The 17,052-nt window shown below is 42.9% G+C and overlaps 1 protein-coding gene across 1 annotated transcript in view; it reads left to right on the top strand.

Moving 5' to 3' along the window:
• The window catches only part of SPTBN5 (spectrin beta, non-erythrocytic 5), a 153,780-nt gene that overhangs the window by 102,982 nt on the left and 33,746 nt on the right, over positions 1 to 17,052 (top strand). The window contains exons 44-52 of the mRNA XM_074997660.1: positions 2,421 to 2,605; positions 4,589 to 4,666; positions 6,658 to 6,830; positions 8,119 to 8,209; positions 9,329 to 9,475; positions 10,598 to 10,735; positions 11,618 to 11,874; positions 12,076 to 12,262; positions 15,687 to 15,899. Coding sequence (XP_074853761.1) covers positions 2,421 to 2,605; positions 4,589 to 4,666; positions 6,658 to 6,830; positions 8,119 to 8,209; positions 9,329 to 9,475; positions 10,598 to 10,735; positions 11,618 to 11,874; positions 12,076 to 12,262; positions 15,687 to 15,899 — 1,469 coding nt within the window. The remainder of the gene's footprint in view (positions 1 to 2,420; positions 2,606 to 4,588; positions 4,667 to 6,657; positions 6,831 to 8,118; positions 8,210 to 9,328; positions 9,476 to 10,597; positions 10,736 to 11,617; positions 11,875 to 12,075; positions 12,263 to 15,686; positions 15,900 to 17,052) is intronic.

Below are 17,052 nucleotides of genomic sequence, written 5' to 3'. Positions count from 1 at the left end.
TAGATACAAAGAAGAGCTTCAGTCTCCAGGCCTGTTCAGTCCTTGACCACTCTGCTGAGACAACTAACAAAGGCGTCAGTTAGCGCCAGTTGTTATGAGTTATGTTATGTAATGCAGGCACATGTCCACTAGGAAGTGGACTGAAAACATAGTTGCTGCTAGCCTGTTTTGTTACCACATGCAAGCTGAAATACTCCTTATCCCAGTGCAAATTTCTTGAGTCACATAGTCCCCTTTCTGCTTCGGGCAATGGGCTTAAACTGCAGCAAGGGAGGTTTAGGTTGGACATTAGGAAAAACTTCCTGTCAGGGTGGTTAAACACTGGAATAAGTTACCTAGGGAGGTCATGGAATCTCCATCACTGGAGATATTTCAGAGCAGGTTAGACAGACACCTATCGGGGATGGTCCAGACAGTGCTTGGTCCTGCTGAGAGGGCAGGGAACTGGACTCAATGACCTCTCGAGGTCCCTTCCAGTTCTAGTGTTCTATGATTCTAACCCCGCCCCTCACCCACCAGCTGTGCTGGCTCAACACCCTCCAAGCAGCCACATGGCCCATCTCAAACTACCCGGTCCCGCTCACCCTGCTCCCGAATGGCTGTGCGGCACTGACTCAACTCAACCTCCACCCACCCCACCCCCGACCACAGCCTTAACCTCCCACCCACCTCCCATGGCCCCAACCCATCACTAGGCTTAACCCTCCACAGCTTCCCACCTGCCCCAACCCAGGACTTACATTTCAAAAGAAGCTCCACATGCTCCCACTGCTTCCCTGGCTGTGTGGTTCCCTGCCATGTACAGCTGCAGGAGCAACTCCCTGACCTGCACGCTGAAAGAGCAGGAGTCAATTTAAATGGTTTAATGGTCCACCTAGCTGTTAAGTCAATTAAATCAAATCCTGCTCTTTCCTCTGCAGGCAGTGAGCTAGAAGCAGAGCGGCAGCCCCGGCGCCTTTTAAAACTGGCGCCAGGAAAAAAGCTGGCGGAACGCAGTTTCACTGCATTCCACTGGAAAAAAAGCCCTGCTGATCTATATCATGCTGATCTATATCATACTGATACAACCTCTTCCCCATCCCAGATTTTCTGTAACCTTTTATCATGCTATTTCCCCCTAGGTTGTCAGATATCCTTTGCAGCTTTGCTCTCTTTTTGAACAGACTTATTCCCAGAATCATTAATGAAAATCACAAATGCAAATCCACACATTTTGTGGCTCCCACAATTAACAAAATACAATCCTAATTAATTTTCTAGATCAGGATTTAATAACACACCTTGGATTTTCTCCTGTGTTCAGATACAAGTTTTGTGTGCTGCCAATTTCGTCTCAAATCAGGAACTATCCAACCATGTAGTAAAAAGAGGCCTTACCCCAAACATTTTTATTGTACATTCCAAATTTCCAGACATAAAATGTGCTGTAATTACTAATTAATATGAAGTTAAAAGCTATGACCTCAAGGTCTAATAGTGAAGGAAAAGTTGTATCTAAGAATCAGCAATGGTAATTTTAGCTGATTAATATTTCATCAGCTGTCTGAGGTATTACATGTCCATACCACGAAAAAGTTTATTTTAGTGTTATTTTACTGAATAATTATTTTAGTTTCAAATAGTTTATATTGTAACTTCCATATTAAATTTATGGAGCTAACAATAAATTTCATTTCACCTTAAGGATTCATTATATAGATATACTGCTACCTTTGTCTTTAGAAGAGAATTTTAAATGTGTTTCACTTTAACACCAAGAAAGAAGCAAGCGGTCGTGTAGCACCTTAAATACTAACAATTTTATTTGTTAGATAATGAGCTTTCATGGGTAATACCCACTCAAAGCTCATTACCTAATGAATAAATTTGTTAGCCTTTAAGGTGCTATGAGACTGTTTGGCTTTTGTTGTTGTTGGGTTTGGGAGGGGTTTTTTTGTTTGTTTGTTTTTTGTGAAGCTGCAGACTAATAATGCTACCCCTCTGAGACTATTTACCAAGAAAGAAAGTAACACAGTGCTCATTATGCAATAATCAGCTGTCAATTCTTTTGACAGAAGAGAAATCCCAGGTACAGTTTGCCTCGCAGAAGCCACCCTTTAGGAGAGGAACAGATGGTGTTATGCAAATTAAAAATCCATGTCCATTTAAATTTCCCGTTCAGATCCCAAATAAATCAGAATCTTACTTGCAGGGGACCAGTTTCTTCCTGGAGAAATAAGGGCATTTGCTTTCCATGTCTATTTGCTTAGACTTTCCCTCACTCTTTCAGTGACATAGCACAAAAATGGATGATTTTCAGTACAAATATTAGTGTTGGAAGGCGAAAATACAGTCCATTTCCTTCGCTTTAAGACATATATCCTGAATAGCTGACTTTCCATAAACCCTTTACATCAATCTTTCTAATGTACTTTAGGCAGAAATTGAAACCCGAATGGAAAGATTCAACTCACTCAACAGCTTTGGCCAGAAATTTGCCAACTCTGGTCACTATGCGACTCCTCAGATCCATCAGTCTCTCTCCAGATTGCAGCAAGCCTTGTCTGAACTGATCCAGGCATGGCAGGAGCAATATGTAAAACTCTTTCAGGCCCAGAACTTACAGGTAAGTGATCAGCAACAAAAACAAAATGCAGCATTAATAAACCTTCCTTGGTGCACAGGTGGATTTCAAACAGAACAGGCAGACCTAATTTGGAATTACATACAGGTGGCAAAGACACATGTGTGCAGAGTCATATAGTAACATTGTTTATATATGACACACCAAAAACTATTGTAAGGACATTATTGAGGTTGCAAAGTCAGGCACTTGCAAGCTAGAAAAGCCAAAATTGAGACTTTAACTTGGTGCCTTTGTGCATATGCGTTTATGATACAGTGTTTAAATACTTGATCACATACTTTTTTTCTGCACAGTTCACAGGTTGGCTAGCGTTCAAAGAATGAGCAACTATTCAATATTCCTTGTGGTTCAATGAGCCACCCTAGGCCTTATTGATTTCATATCATTCAAACCCTGGTCTGAAGAGAGAGTGATGAATTTCCTCCTGGGATTTTCAATGGTGCTCATTCACATACTATCTAGGTCAGTGATGGGCAACCTACAGCATCTGGGCCTCATGCAACTCGCATGCAATCTACCTATAGCTTGTGCACCCCCTCTCTTCTCCCTTTCCCCACATGCCTCTCCCACACAGGGACACCAGAGCCCCACACTTCCTACTTCTCCCCAGCTCTCCCAGCACTTTTGGAGCACCACGAATCTGCTGATTACATGCCATCCCTGCTCCTCTCCCTCCTTCCCAGAGCTTCGATGTAGGGAGTGAGCCATTCACAGCTCTTCAAGCTCTGGGAGGGAGGAGGAGAAGTGAGGCCAGAGTGCAATCAGGTCATTCATGGTGCTCCAAAAGGGAGAGGAGTAGGAAATGCAAGGTCCCAGGGCTCCAGCGCGTGCGAGATGTACAGGGAAAGGAGCAAAACAGGATGTGTGGGCTGCAGGTTGCCCATGAGGCCCACGGAGATGAAGAAGGGCCATTCATGTGGCCCATTCACTAGCTTTCGTTACCCATTACTAAGTGCTTCCACATGGCTCAGAAATTTGGGATGACTTATGCCAAACATAGCAAAATAATAAACAGCTTTCATATCAGGTGCATAATTCTTCAAATAAGATGGCAAGACAGGATGGCAAATGTGGAAGAGTTAAATCATGCTGGTCATTTATGGGAGTGTGGATTAAATGGAAAAGGCTCGAGTGGCTTTGGACATGTCAGGGGAATACCAGATTACAGGATCTTGGAGAGTGTGCTGTACTCTGAAGCTCGCAAGAGCAGAGTTTTATTCTGCTTATGTAGGAGCAGTTTCTAATTCCTTTTCTCTAATTGAGTAGTACCTTACTCTTCTGGGATGGTCCATGGAGCACACTAGTCTTCATTGTGAAGAAAGGAATTAGATTCTGATCCACAGCATTAGCAGACACACTGGAGATATTTTTGTTGCACATGGGAAAATCCAATATTCTGAGTCTGACTGGTTGTCTTTCCCAGCAAGAGAGTTCTGTTACTAATACAGGTTGAACCTCTCTAGTTCAGAACTCTCTTGTCTGGCATCATCCATAATCTGGCATGTTTTAGTTAGCCAGACAACCACTTATCATGGGTTCAGCCAAGTTTCCTGTGGTCCTATAAAGTTTGTTCTCCATCACCAGTCCTGGCTCTCAGTGTTCTGTCCTTTTATTTAACTCTAATTTACCCCTAAATATCTTCTGAGAGTACAGTAAGCAGTGGAAGTGTTGGTAACTCTGATAGACAATATTGTCCTCCCATGGTCAGGCAAATTCTCTTTTTCAGCACCAGTCAGGTTCCCAGTGTGCCAGATTAGAGAGGTTCAACCTGTAGCTAAATACTTACATGGTATACTTATGTACACTGTTTATGTTAATTTTTCATGTCTATTTTGACTAATTAATCCTCAAAGGACTCCTGTAAAGCAGTAAGTATTTACTAGTGCATTTTTACAGAAAATTATTGTCATTATTTTACAGGCTAGAGACTGAACTCATGGTTTCTTTTTCTACCCTAAATAGAAATTCTTTGGCTATGTTGAACAGAATGAGAGCTGGCTCAGCAGCAAAGAGGCCTTCCTGGCCAATGAGGATTTAGGGGTAGGTGACGTGGATAATGACCATGTGTCCATTGGAGCAGGGCTACCTCAATGAGAAGATGGGGAAGGTGTGAAATACTGATTCTCTGTGAGCTTTTTGAAATCCCCCCGTAGCTGGAGGTGACTCGTGGTAACCCAGTGGAGGTGCACCCCCACCCCACTGCCCTCCTGTGTTCTCACCAAAATTGCAATTGCTAATGGGGATGCCCACTTGTACCCCCTCACTGTCCCTCTGAATAGCCCTCCCGCCACAGACACCAGTTATCTATGCCTGTAGCTCTTCCTCATGAGACGATCCCCACTACATCTTGCTGTATATGCAAAATCCTGTTTCTTTTCTTCGTCTTGTATGCAGGAGGCTCAGGCTTTCGGCATCACAGGTAATGAAATATTCTCCTCACTCCTGTTAGAGAAGAAAGCTAAAATTACATCTGTGACCTGTCACATATGACCCAGGAAAATACATCCATCGGTGTTAATACATAGACCATACGCTCAGTGCTGGTCTCTGGTGTCTGTTTCTCTGGAGCTTTCAATGCAGATATACACATGTACAATACCATCCATTGAAAAACAGCAGAGATTCATAAGAATCCATATATTTCCCATTCATCGTTAGCTCGTTAATGCACAGAAAATATCCTATTGAGTCCCCTCTGCCTTTCAGTGATGTTGATGTATTTAGTGATGGACATGCCTTCAAAGATTATGAATGTCTGGGTATTTGCATACTTCTCTGGTGCAATGTGATCTGAAAATAGGGCTAGAAATTTCATAAAGATAGCTTTTCTCAAGAGATTTCCAGTGCTTTCTCATGCTAGCCAAGCTGTGGAATAATGAGAGAAATGAGCCTAACTAAATTATGGTATTTTGACACATCTAATTCTCAAATAAAGAAGTCCAAAGAAACTCAGAAGTAAAGAGGGGCAGATAAATCTGAGATATGGCCGTGTTTACACTAGCCAAAAACTTCGAAATGGCCATGCAAATGACCATTTCGAAGTTTACTAATGAAGTGCTGAAACACATATTCAGCGCCTCATTAGCATGCGGGCGGCCGCGGCACTTCAAAATTGACGCGGCTCGCCACCGCGCAGCTCATCCAGACGGGGCTCCTTTTCAAAAGGACCCCGGCAACTTGGAAGTTCCATTATTCCCATCTGCTCATAGGAATAAGGGGACTTCGAAGTAGCTGGGGACCTTTCAAAAAGGAGCCCATCTGGACGAGCCATGCGGCAGCGAGCCACTTCAATTTCGAAGTGCCACGGCCGCCTGCATGCTAATGAGGTGCTGAATATGTATTTCAGCGCTTCATTAGTAAACTTTGAAATGGCCATTTGCATGGCCATTTCAAAGTTTTTGGCTAGTGTAGACGTAGCCATGAAGTTGGATCACAGGTTTCAGTAGACTTGAGTTCCCATGCTTCTGATAAAACTGGGCTGGAGTCATCTAGATCAAATTTGGATCTGAGCTTTCTCAAAAGTTGGATTTGGTGTTCTGCTTCAAGCCTATCTCTCCTGACGTGTGTTCATTAACCCTGATCCCAGCTTGTCATCCCATATTTACTGGTTTCCAATAAATATTTCTTCTGAGGCTGGATTATGACTAATGGGAGCTCAAATCCACTAACATGTTAGAGCCCTCCTTCCTGTGGCTTCCCATGAGAGCAGGAGAAAGCTCAGTTATCGCCAAACCTCAGTCAGCCCTTTATACAAATCAAAACTGAATGTTCTGTCCTTGCATGGGGAGCTAAATACCCAGCAGATTGCTTAGTACTGAGGCAGACAGACCCTGAACTGCAGTCCCCATATTATAAGTAGGAAATCCTTGAGGGCTGGGGCCATGGTCTCAAATTCAAAGGCTAATACATTTCTAGGACTGTTTGTGAGGGTAGGGTAATGATATCTTAAATCCTGAATGTGGTGGCTGGTCTGACTCCCATTCAGAGCATCTTCCTTCTAATGATGGATATTGTCACTGAATCCCATCCAGGATTCCGTGTCTAGCGTGGAAAGCCTGCAGCGTAAACATGTGCAGTTTGAAAAGGCTCTGGAAGCCCAGATGGAGAAGATTGATGTGATGGCCTCCTTTGCACAACAACTGAGGCAGAACAACCATTATGACTCAGAGAACATCTTGAACAAGTGTCAAGCTGTTCTGTGGAGGTAAAGCTACCCCTCTTTTCCATTCACTGATACACAGCCTTGACCAAATGAGACCTTCGTGCTCTACTCCTTTTTGTTTAGATAGTTTAGGGAAACCATGGACATTGGTCTGCAGTCTCTCCACATAGCACTTTCTTCTGGGGCCATGCCAAATTTTGCCAGCTAAGGAAGCTTGAGGCAGATCAGTACTGAATCAGTGTCCCTGCCTGGTATTACAGATGCAGTGCTGCATGGACATCATCCCTGATGGATAAGAAATCAGAGAGTTGTTTTGACTGCTTGTGGTCATTCAACATCTCTGGGCCCTTTTTTTGAAGGTACAGGCTTGACACAAAGTCCTGATCAAATCCTCAGTTTAGATATTTGTGTTTCTGTCTAAATTTTGCCCTCCAATTTCAGGTTCAGAAAATATTCACTTCATGTCCCAAAAAGCTGCATGTGGTTTTATTGCAGTGTTAAACAGCTGTTCACACTAGGCCGGACAGAAATTATAGGTGTGTACAGTTTATAAAGTACTTGGAGATCCTTTAGGATGAAATGGGACATATAAATTTATTATGCTGACCATGTTCTCACATCGTTTATTTGAATGCAATACTCCAGGCCTTGATTATGTGTCATGCTTCTTACTGTTTGCTCTGCATTTTGTGATAATGGGAGAGGCTGCATTCAAGAATGGTGTAGTATTAATATGGTAAATCTTAAAGGCTGAACCCTATTTCAGGAACTAGAAATGTTTTAGGTGAGGTGCAAATGTAACCACCCATGGGCAGACTTGAAACTGGGACCTCTGGAGCTTGGTGCTCGAACCTCTACAGTTTGAACTAAAAATCAGGTGGCTCTCAGCTAAGGCTGTAAAGGAGACTTATTCTTTCTCTGTGATGGTGGTTTAGATGCCACTACATGGGACAGTGAAACACACCCAGTAGATCTGTGGGTTACACATACAGCCAGAATATCAATATGATTTTGCTGATCATGTGGCTGCCTATACAGCCATCTGCTGAAGGCACCAGTAGTGCTAGCTGGGGACAGGTACAGCATGTGTTTGTGCAGCATAAAACTTTTAATGGTCCTTAACTACAGAAATGCTGATATTCCAGTCCTGGGCATCAAGTGAGCCATATATGCTGAATTATATGAGTTGGGTTTTATGGGTAGGTATCCACTAGAACTTAAAGGCACAATGAAAACCTGCATTTTTTAGGTAAAAGGCTAAAATGCTAACCACTTGTGCTAACTAGTCGTCTCTGCTGTGGCTTTGTTCTCATGTCTCATTTTATCCCAGGAAAGACAAACTGCTGGAGAAGGCCCTGGCTCGCAGGCACATCCTGGAGGAATCCAGGCTTCTGCAGAAGTTTCTGCAGAATTCCTTTGAGGTACAGTTATATCTTACTCATCCTGTTGTCATGTACTGGAGGGGTAGCCATGTTAATCTGTGTCTTCAAAAGCAGTGAGGTGTCCTGTGGCACCTTAAAGACTAACAAACTTATTTGGGCGTAAGTTTTCATGGGCAGAAACCCAAGCTTATGCCCAAATAAACCTGCTAGTCTTGAAGGTGCCACAGGATTCTTCACTTTGTGATTTCTTAAAACGTTTGGTAGTTCGTCAGCGCTGCTTGGGTTTGAATCCCTAAAGGCTTTTTACTAGAAAGAATCAAGGAGCTGAGCCTGGGATGACATTAGATGAGAGTGGAGGTTATACGTGCAAAGACAGAAGTCACCTCCTTCAGCCCTTGAGCCACACCTGCCTATCCACCTAAAATTAAATCCATTCCTTGTCTGCACTGCATCACAGTGTGTTCTATGGGAGTGTGAACTGCAGAGTACATCAGTGTAGCACACTAACCTCCTCATGGGAACACTGCTGGCATGAGCTAATAGGTATCCAATTCGTCCTAACACAGCTTTCTTTCAGCCCAAGCTACGCTGATGCAAACTAGACACATTTTGTTTCACACCAGCCACTTCCACGCAGGGCAGTTAGCTTTGCCACACTTTAACACACTCTGCAGTCCACACTGTGGCAAGTGCAAAGAAAGCTTGAGATGGCTTTTGGAGATACAGCAAGACTATGGCACAGAAGGCAATGCAGATACTGAAGGGGCTGTGTTCCACACTGGAGAGCTAGTGGAAAGAGACTGAGCAATCCTTACACCTGTGAGACACAGGAGACTTGTGGGTAGAACTATGGAAACTGCCCCTTATTGCACACACCTGCACATAGTGTGGGCAAAGGGGATAGTACCATTGTGTTTAGGATCACATGTGATGGACAGGATGGTAGTGGCTGGAGAAGCGGAGGTGTGCCCTCCTTCTCCAGATGGACAGGAACAGATTGGGAGGCACAGAAAGGAAAATTCAGCCATTTTTGTTTCTCTCCATTACCTAGCCCCTCCATGTCACTATATTAGAAGGGATCCTAGAAAATGAGATATGCAAAGCTTCTAACATTCTATGTCTTTTTTCTGTGTCCCCACCACCACCTCCTGCTCCAAGGTGGCAGCCTGGATAAATGAGAAGAACAGTATTGCTCTGGATGGGAGCTGGAAAGACCTGAGCAACTTGCAGAACAAGCTGCAGAAACACCAGACCTTCCACGCAGAGATCATGGCCAACAGAAATCACATAGACAGCACCAAGGCTGTAAGAGAAGCATGACTGATGTGGGGAATGGGGACTGGCAGGAAATGTTCAGCCAAACAGAATGTCAGAATCACAAGGATATTAAACAAGCAGGGTGTGACCGGGTACAGTCACAGAACACTCCTTGGGATTGTTCCCCATTGTGTTGATCATGCCACTGACATCCATGTTCTTGCTTTCTGGGGCTCCCCACAACCCTGTCCTGCTAGGCTAGATCCTTTGGTATCCCTCAAACAAGGCACGGAGCTGGGATGAACACCACCTGCAAAGCAATGCAAACACTGTTTTATGTCAACTCTGGGAGGATGCGGTTCTAGGGCACAGCACCTAGGAAACCAGTTCCCAAAAGAGATCAGAACCCCATATAAATCCATCTTTCTGTGCAAAAGTTTTGCACAGAGACACAGCTCATCAGGTAAGCCCCCTTTATCAATGAAAGAGAGATATGCACAGTGGTGCCCCCTGCCCCTGGTAACAATTATTTACACAGGGCTTGATCTTAAGAGTTTTTTATTAAACATTAAAAGTGTTATTTAAGTGGGTATAAGTGAAAACAGAGAGATAAAAGTAAGTCACTAAATGAAAGTGAAAAGAGAATATATTGCTAATTCTAACCTCACTGAGAAGCTTCAATCCACACTTACCTTTGTACCTGGATATTGCAATACTCACTGTTTGTAGAACTCTGCAGTGTGCAGCTGCTGTCTTCTCTGAAATACCTCACATCTTGTGCCTTTAAAGAGTCATGTGAAATGATCTTATTTATGGTTTCTTTATATGACAAAGACCGTAATTTTGCTTTTGTAAGTCAGTACCTGACCTCCACAACATCCTGCTGCAATAAGTAAGTGTCTGGCATTTCAAATAGCACTAGAGGCTTGAAGTCTGAGAAGCTCAACCTACCACCCCAATCCCAGCAACAGTGTTGGCTTAGATTGTTTTCTTCTCTCCCCAGCATGCCTCGTGTTATGTAGAGGGCTAATAAAGAACATAGATGCAGGTTCTTATCCCAAGCAGTGGCTTGTGGATTTTGATAACTCAGGACACGTCTCAGACAGACAGATGGCACATTGTGATGCAGTGGGGTAATAGAGAGGGTGGTGTCTGTTGTCTTTGCTGTAGGAGGGAGAGAAGATGATCCGTGAAGGACATTATGCTTTTGAGGCCGTTCAGTCCAGGCTGCAAGAAATGGAAGAGCTCTGGGATGAGCTACTGGAAAACTGCCATGAAAAAAAGACCAAGCTACAGGATGCCTACAAGGTAAAACTGGGGACAGGTCCTGTTGCCATTTCCAGTGACAGAGCAAGGCTGCGATGCTAAGTCTCATCAGTGTCCTGTTGCCTCACGTGCTCTGTCACACCAGACCACTGGAGCAAAGGAGTTAATCGTCAGTAGCAAGTAACAAGTACTACAAAGCTCCTCCTTCTAACAATCTATTATGTACTTGAAAATTGTGATCATGTCACCCCTCAGTCTTTTCTTCACCAAATTAAACAAACCCATTTTTTTCAATATTCTCGCATAGGTTATGTTTTCTATATCCTTCATCATTTTTGTTGCTCTTCTCTAGACTTTCTCCAGTTTGTCCACATCTCTCCTGAAATGTGGCACCCAAGACTGAACCATAGCACTTTAATTGAGGCCTAATGAGTGTGGAGTAGAGTGAAAGAATTGTTTCTCAGGTCTTGCTTACAACACTCCTGCTAATACATCCCAGAATTATATTTGCTTCTTTTCAATACTGTCATACTGTTGACTGATATTTAGCTTGTGATACACTACATTCCCCAGATACCTTTCTGCAGTAGTCCTTCCAAGCTAGTCATTTCCCATTTTGTATGTATGCAACAGAGTGGGCCTTCTTAACTGAAGTACTTTGCATTTGTCTTTATTGAATTTCATCCTATTTACTTCAGACCATTTCTCCAGTTTGTCCAGATCATAAGCTTTTTTTTTTTTTTAAATTTTGTGAGTTGGTTCTTGTATTCAGAGGGACTGTGTTCTCAATATTTGCACACCCTATCCCAAATTCACTGAGCCCCAGAAAAGTTTTTGAAAGTGATATACCTGCTCCTTGACAGAGGAGGCTGGCATTTTTTAACCATAAATGCCTGCTGACATTTGCTTCCTACATGCCCTCAGGCCTTGTGTTTCCAGAGGAATGTGGAGGACATGGAAAAATGGCTAGAAGATGTGGAAAGTGAGCTGAAAGCTCCAGACAATAGCTGTGACCTGGTGGTTTTAAATGGTCTCCTGAAGAAACAAGGGGAACTGGAGGAAGATGTTGCTAGCCATAGGGATCGGCTACAAGTGCTTGTGGACACCGCCCAGAAATTCCAGAAAGAGAAGCATTTCCTTGCAGATGAGATACAGGACAGGGTTGATCAGGTGGTGCACAGGTATGTGAGTGCCCAGTTTTTTGGTTCTCTGTCCCTTTCTACTATTCTCTGGCCTCTTTCTCCTCTGTATTTTCTCACTTTCTCTTTTCCCCTGTCTTTCTTCTTCCCTCCCGCCATAGCCAATGCACCTGCCAATGCACCTGCTTGTATTAGTCTCCTATCTCTCTGTTGTGTTAATTTGGTTTCACTTTAAATCTGCAGGTATAAGCACTTAAGTGACCCGCTGCAGGAGAGGCGTGGGAGTTTGGAAGCAAGCAGGCTGCAGTACCAGTTTTTCCGGGATGTTGAGGATGAGTTAGCCTGGGTTCATGAAAAGCTTCCCCTGGCTTCCTCCAAGGATTATGGCCAATCCCTGGTGACTGTCCAAAGTTTACAAGAAAAGCATCAGGTAAAAATCATAGGAACCATCTCCCCTGTTTGAAGCCAAGCAAGAGAACAGGGAATGATCCCTGTGTGGCCTATAGAGTAATATTTGTCCTTTGCTCTGCTTACAGTGAAACTGTTGCTGCCAGGATGACTCTTATCCTGGTTTGAAAAGGGTGCTTTTTAATGAGCAATTCTTTTCCTTTGTAATATTGAAGACATGTTTTTCACACCAATACTTTGGGTAGTGTATCTCTGCACTGCCTGTTAGACACCCAAGGCCTTTGTGCAAGTTATCAAGCTCTGACCCTGGTTGTTGGAATACTAACTAGATTTTACAACCTGCTGTGCATACTGGGATGGCTTCTGCAAGCAACAGGAGTCCCAAAGAAGAGTTTTAAAACTCAGCAAATGCATCCATATTACATATATGTCTTTGAGATGCCTGCAGGGTGAGGGAATAATGTGAACCTTCTCCTCCTGCACTCTCTGACAGAATAAAATATTATTACCTTTATTCTACCATCATTTTATCTGGCTACTGAGATTTTGCAAGGTATGGATGTGTCATCAGAGACAAGAAGAACCTGAAACTTTGTCATCTCCCATACCAGTGAAAGAGCACCTGGGTTGCTCATGCTTTTCAATTAAAGTACTCTGGCCATTTGCAATAGATGAGGTGGGAAAGAAGAACTTCATGATAGGGGGATTGCAGGAACTACTGTTTTTTCTGGGTAACAAAGCTCATTTCATTTCATTGTCACACCCATTCTCCTACTGGTTAAACTTGTGCTTTTTATAATGGGACTAGGGTCAGAAGATCTATTAATGGTGATTGTCCCCTGAGCGTGTATTTTTTAAACACCTGATGCTTGATATAATATGATGCAATTCAAGAGAAAAAATGTCTGCCTTTGTGTATTTTTAAAGCCTTAGGAGTAAAAGTCATGTCTAGCCCAGGTGGCTTCTTAGGAAGGTCTGGACTCCCACCAAGGGTGGGGAAGTCCTCTTGAACACCTCTTGAATTAAATGGCAAATTTGTAACAAATGGCTGTCAAGCACTCTCCAGCATATTGCTGTGGAAGCCACAGATATATTGTGGATAGTTTATGGCCTCCTCATGCTTGATGTAGGTTTTATTTTGAACAGTGAGTGGCTAGAACAGAAGAAATAGGAGATTTTATATCAAGTTAAGAACATGCTGTTGGTATGGGAGGCTGATTCGACCATGATGGAACCTGGGGGCCACGTTATGTTTGCATTTAAACTCCTCTGTCTGAAAACATGTTTTGCCAATTGACTTGTAAGAAGGTAGGTTAGGTCCCTTGAAGGAATTAATGATTGGGGTTGGATTTGCCAGGGGAAGAGATTGGGAGGGGGGTAAGGGGAGGGCTCTGGTGATGTTTTAGCCCATAAAATTCTCCAGTTCTTCTAAAAGAAGTAATATTGGCCCTCAGAACTTTTAGTTCAGATTTCCAGATCTGAGTCATTTAGGTACTACAAGCTACTAGATGTTTTTACATTGGTTGTGGGGGGGTGGGGGAATCTCAGATGAGAGTTTGGGAACCAGGGTGCACTCTAGCGTGAGATTAGTTTCACCCCCTAAAAAACACAACACTTTTATTTTCAGTCTTGATCTGCTAAGTTTCCAAAATTCAGTCCCTTGTTTTCTACCACACAAAAGGGTGTGCGTAAAATTTGGGAGTTAGCTGATAGCTGCCTCTGTGATGACAGGTATCAGAGGGGTAACCGTGATCGTCTAAATCCACAAAAACAAGGAGAAGTCCTCTGGCACTTTATGGACTAACAGATTTTTTGGAGCATAAGCTTTCATGGGCAAAGACCTGCTTCATCTCATGCATGTAGTGAAATCCAGAGGTAGGCCTAAATAATCTATAAGGTGCCACAGGACTTCTCGTTGGTTCTGCCTCTGTGGTGTGTATTTACATCCACATACAACAATCATGTTTCAAAAATATTTAGCTTGTGTGTGTAAATGGAAATGTACACATCACTGTTTTTATTTCATGTGGGTGCACATAAAGGAGCTTTGATAATATGTCCTTAAGTATTAAATAGTCAACGACTTCTTCACATTGCTATGTTGTTATTGATTGGTGGTATGGTCTTTTTTACGCTTGATTCTGTTCTACTGGTGTCAGGCAGGGTGTCACTGTTCAGCAACACGGTGGCTGCCTATTAAGGGGAAATTAAAGTAAAGATTAGAATCAGCAGGACCCATCATCCACAGACAAGTGATCTGCCAGTTGAGCTAAAAGTATAGCTCCTTGCTACAGAGGCAATCTCTTCCACACCATACAACACTGCATACAACTCTCATTCTGGCTCAATTCCAGGGGCATTACAAATTAAGCAGCACTATTACATCAGTCTGGAAAAGGCTGGGAAATGTTTTGCATGTAGGGTGCTGTCATTTTGTTGTCTTGCAGAATGGGTTGTCCCCATGACAGACAAGTATGAAAACAAAGTCCCTCACACAAAGGAAATGAAGTCTAAGTTATACAGCTTGAACCTCTCTAGTTCAACACCCTCAGAACTTGACCAGTGCCTAATGAGAGAATTTGCTGGGCTGCTATTGTCTAGCAGCATCACCAGCCTGCTTGCTGGGCTCTTAGAAGACATTTAGGGGTAAATTAGCGCTAAATAACAGCCCAGACCCAGGACTGGTGGCTGTAAAGAAACTTTATTGGACCAAGGGACATTTGGGCAAACCCATGATATGTGGTCATCCAGCTAACTAAAATCATGACAGATTATGGATGTTGCAGGACCAGAGATTGCCAGATTAGAGAGGTTCAACCCACCCCGCTAAGACAAGGAAGAACGTTACTGAGGTTTGGGAGGCAGATATGTGTACATGGGAATGAACTGAATTGGTTTGGTAAACACTAGGCTGGGAGGTGGTGGGTGCTGGGTTCAGCAGTTTGCATCTCCTACCATTATCTCCCTACCTTGGTCATTTGCTGTTTGTTTCTGTGGTTGTTATAAAGACCACTTTTTGTGAATGCTGTGTGTCCTGGAATGGTGTTGAAGAGCTACTGAGTTGCTGACGGAAAATTAGGGCAGTTTTCTAGAAGTTTATTAATTAACGCAACAAGCAGTATAACCATGGATTCAGGCTGGTATTTCAGGTGTCTGCTCCTGATACCAAGTATTTGTGGTTAAGAACTGGTACCTCAAAACCTTCAGGCAGTTTGGATCAGAAACTGAACTTTGCAGCTCTCTCTAACTAACTGTTCCAAACAAAACTTCTCCTTTTTCAATAATTTCTGATCTGGATCTAAGCTTTGCAGCCTTGGCCGATCTTTAAAAGTGAAAAAGACTTTGTTTTGTAATTATCAAATTTATTGACTAACCTACTAAATGCAGCACATAGGTAGAAAAGTCTCAATTGCTTACATTTTGGGCCTCCCACTTGTGCCTTCCAGAACCTGGAGAATGAAATTAGCAGCCGTGATGCTCTAACAAAAGTTGTGATCAGCACTGGGCAGAAGCTGGTGAGGGGCAGACACATTGCCTCCCATGAGATTACGGGATGTTTGAAGAAGTTGGAGGCTTCGGTAGAGACCTTGAAGGCTGAGGCTCAGGAGAGGAGAAGGAGACTCATGCAATCCTATGAGGCCCATCAGTTCCTCAGTGAGGTAAGACTCATTATAAGTTCAAAATTTATGAATATGCCAGGGTGAAAACAAAAATCTAACAAACTAAGTTTGCCAATATATAGTAGAATCCAGTAGGATGACCCTTTTTTATTGAGTCCAGGAAGCATTAGCTTACCAGTTTAAGGCTGGTTTTCAGGTCAGCTTTTAGCTTGAACTGTATTTTTTCAAATCAGGATGTTTGCTTATTTTTAACCAACCAACCATTTATTAATGCTCCCAGAACCATATAACATTAAAATCAGCAGTTCACCACTCAAATGTACACACAACCAATTGTGTCCCTCATACATGCAATACACTCCTGAAAGCAATTATCGTCATCTAGAATTGGGGCTTAACAGTCATATCAAAGAACGGATTTCTTCTCGCCAACAATTCTCAGTAGTTTGTTACCTAACATGTTTGTCATACTTTCCAGGGTACACTTGTCTTTAAGGCTCTTTGGAGAGCATGGTTACTTCTCTTTGACTAGTCTGGTCCAAAAAGGGGCACCTTTAGAATATTAAAAGCAATTACTTAAAGTTATTGTTTTCAGTCTCTCTTGCTGGGACTTTTAAAGGTGTTAGAATCTAAAATATGGTTACCTGAGGTCTCACAAGAAGTTGTAGACTCAGCAAAATAATCTACAGCTATTTTTATTAAAGAAGGGACAGGAGATACAACTTTTGAGATGAAATCTCACCAATTCCTCTTATCCTTTTAACTGTCTAATAGGGGAGAGGCAGACTTCAGAGTCAGATGTATTTGGGATTCTGCTGCTTGTTCTATTGGGTTCAGTCAACTTCCTGAATCCATGGGGCCTCACGTTATAAACTCTAATGTCAGTGTCCATTGGAGGGGCCCATGCTCTCATGTCGACTGAACTTCTTCTTTCACTCTTGCCAAATGGGTCCTCAGATTTCAGCTCTTAGTTTCTCTGCTGCTTCCATTGATAACCAGTAGATGGCACTGGTGCATAACGAGTTTACTCAATCCTTTACTTGTCGGAGGCTTATTAAGTTTTAGTCATTTCAAGGGTTTTAATTTATTGTTTGCCCTCTACTCTCAGTCAGGATTCTCCTTTTAAGCATCTGATGCATCTGATGAAGCAAGTCTTTGCCCACAAAAGCTTATGCTCAAAAATATGTTAGTC

This window comes from Carettochelys insculpta, chromosome 6 (genome assembly GCF_033958435.1).
Source record: "Carettochelys insculpta isolate YL-2023 chromosome 6, ASM3395843v1, whole genome shotgun sequence".
Lineage (NCBI taxonomy): Eukaryota > Metazoa > Chordata > Testudines > Carettochelyidae > Carettochelys > Carettochelys insculpta.
Note: the sequence above shows the minus strand (reverse complement) of the source record. Positions and strands in the feature narration are given on the sequence as shown.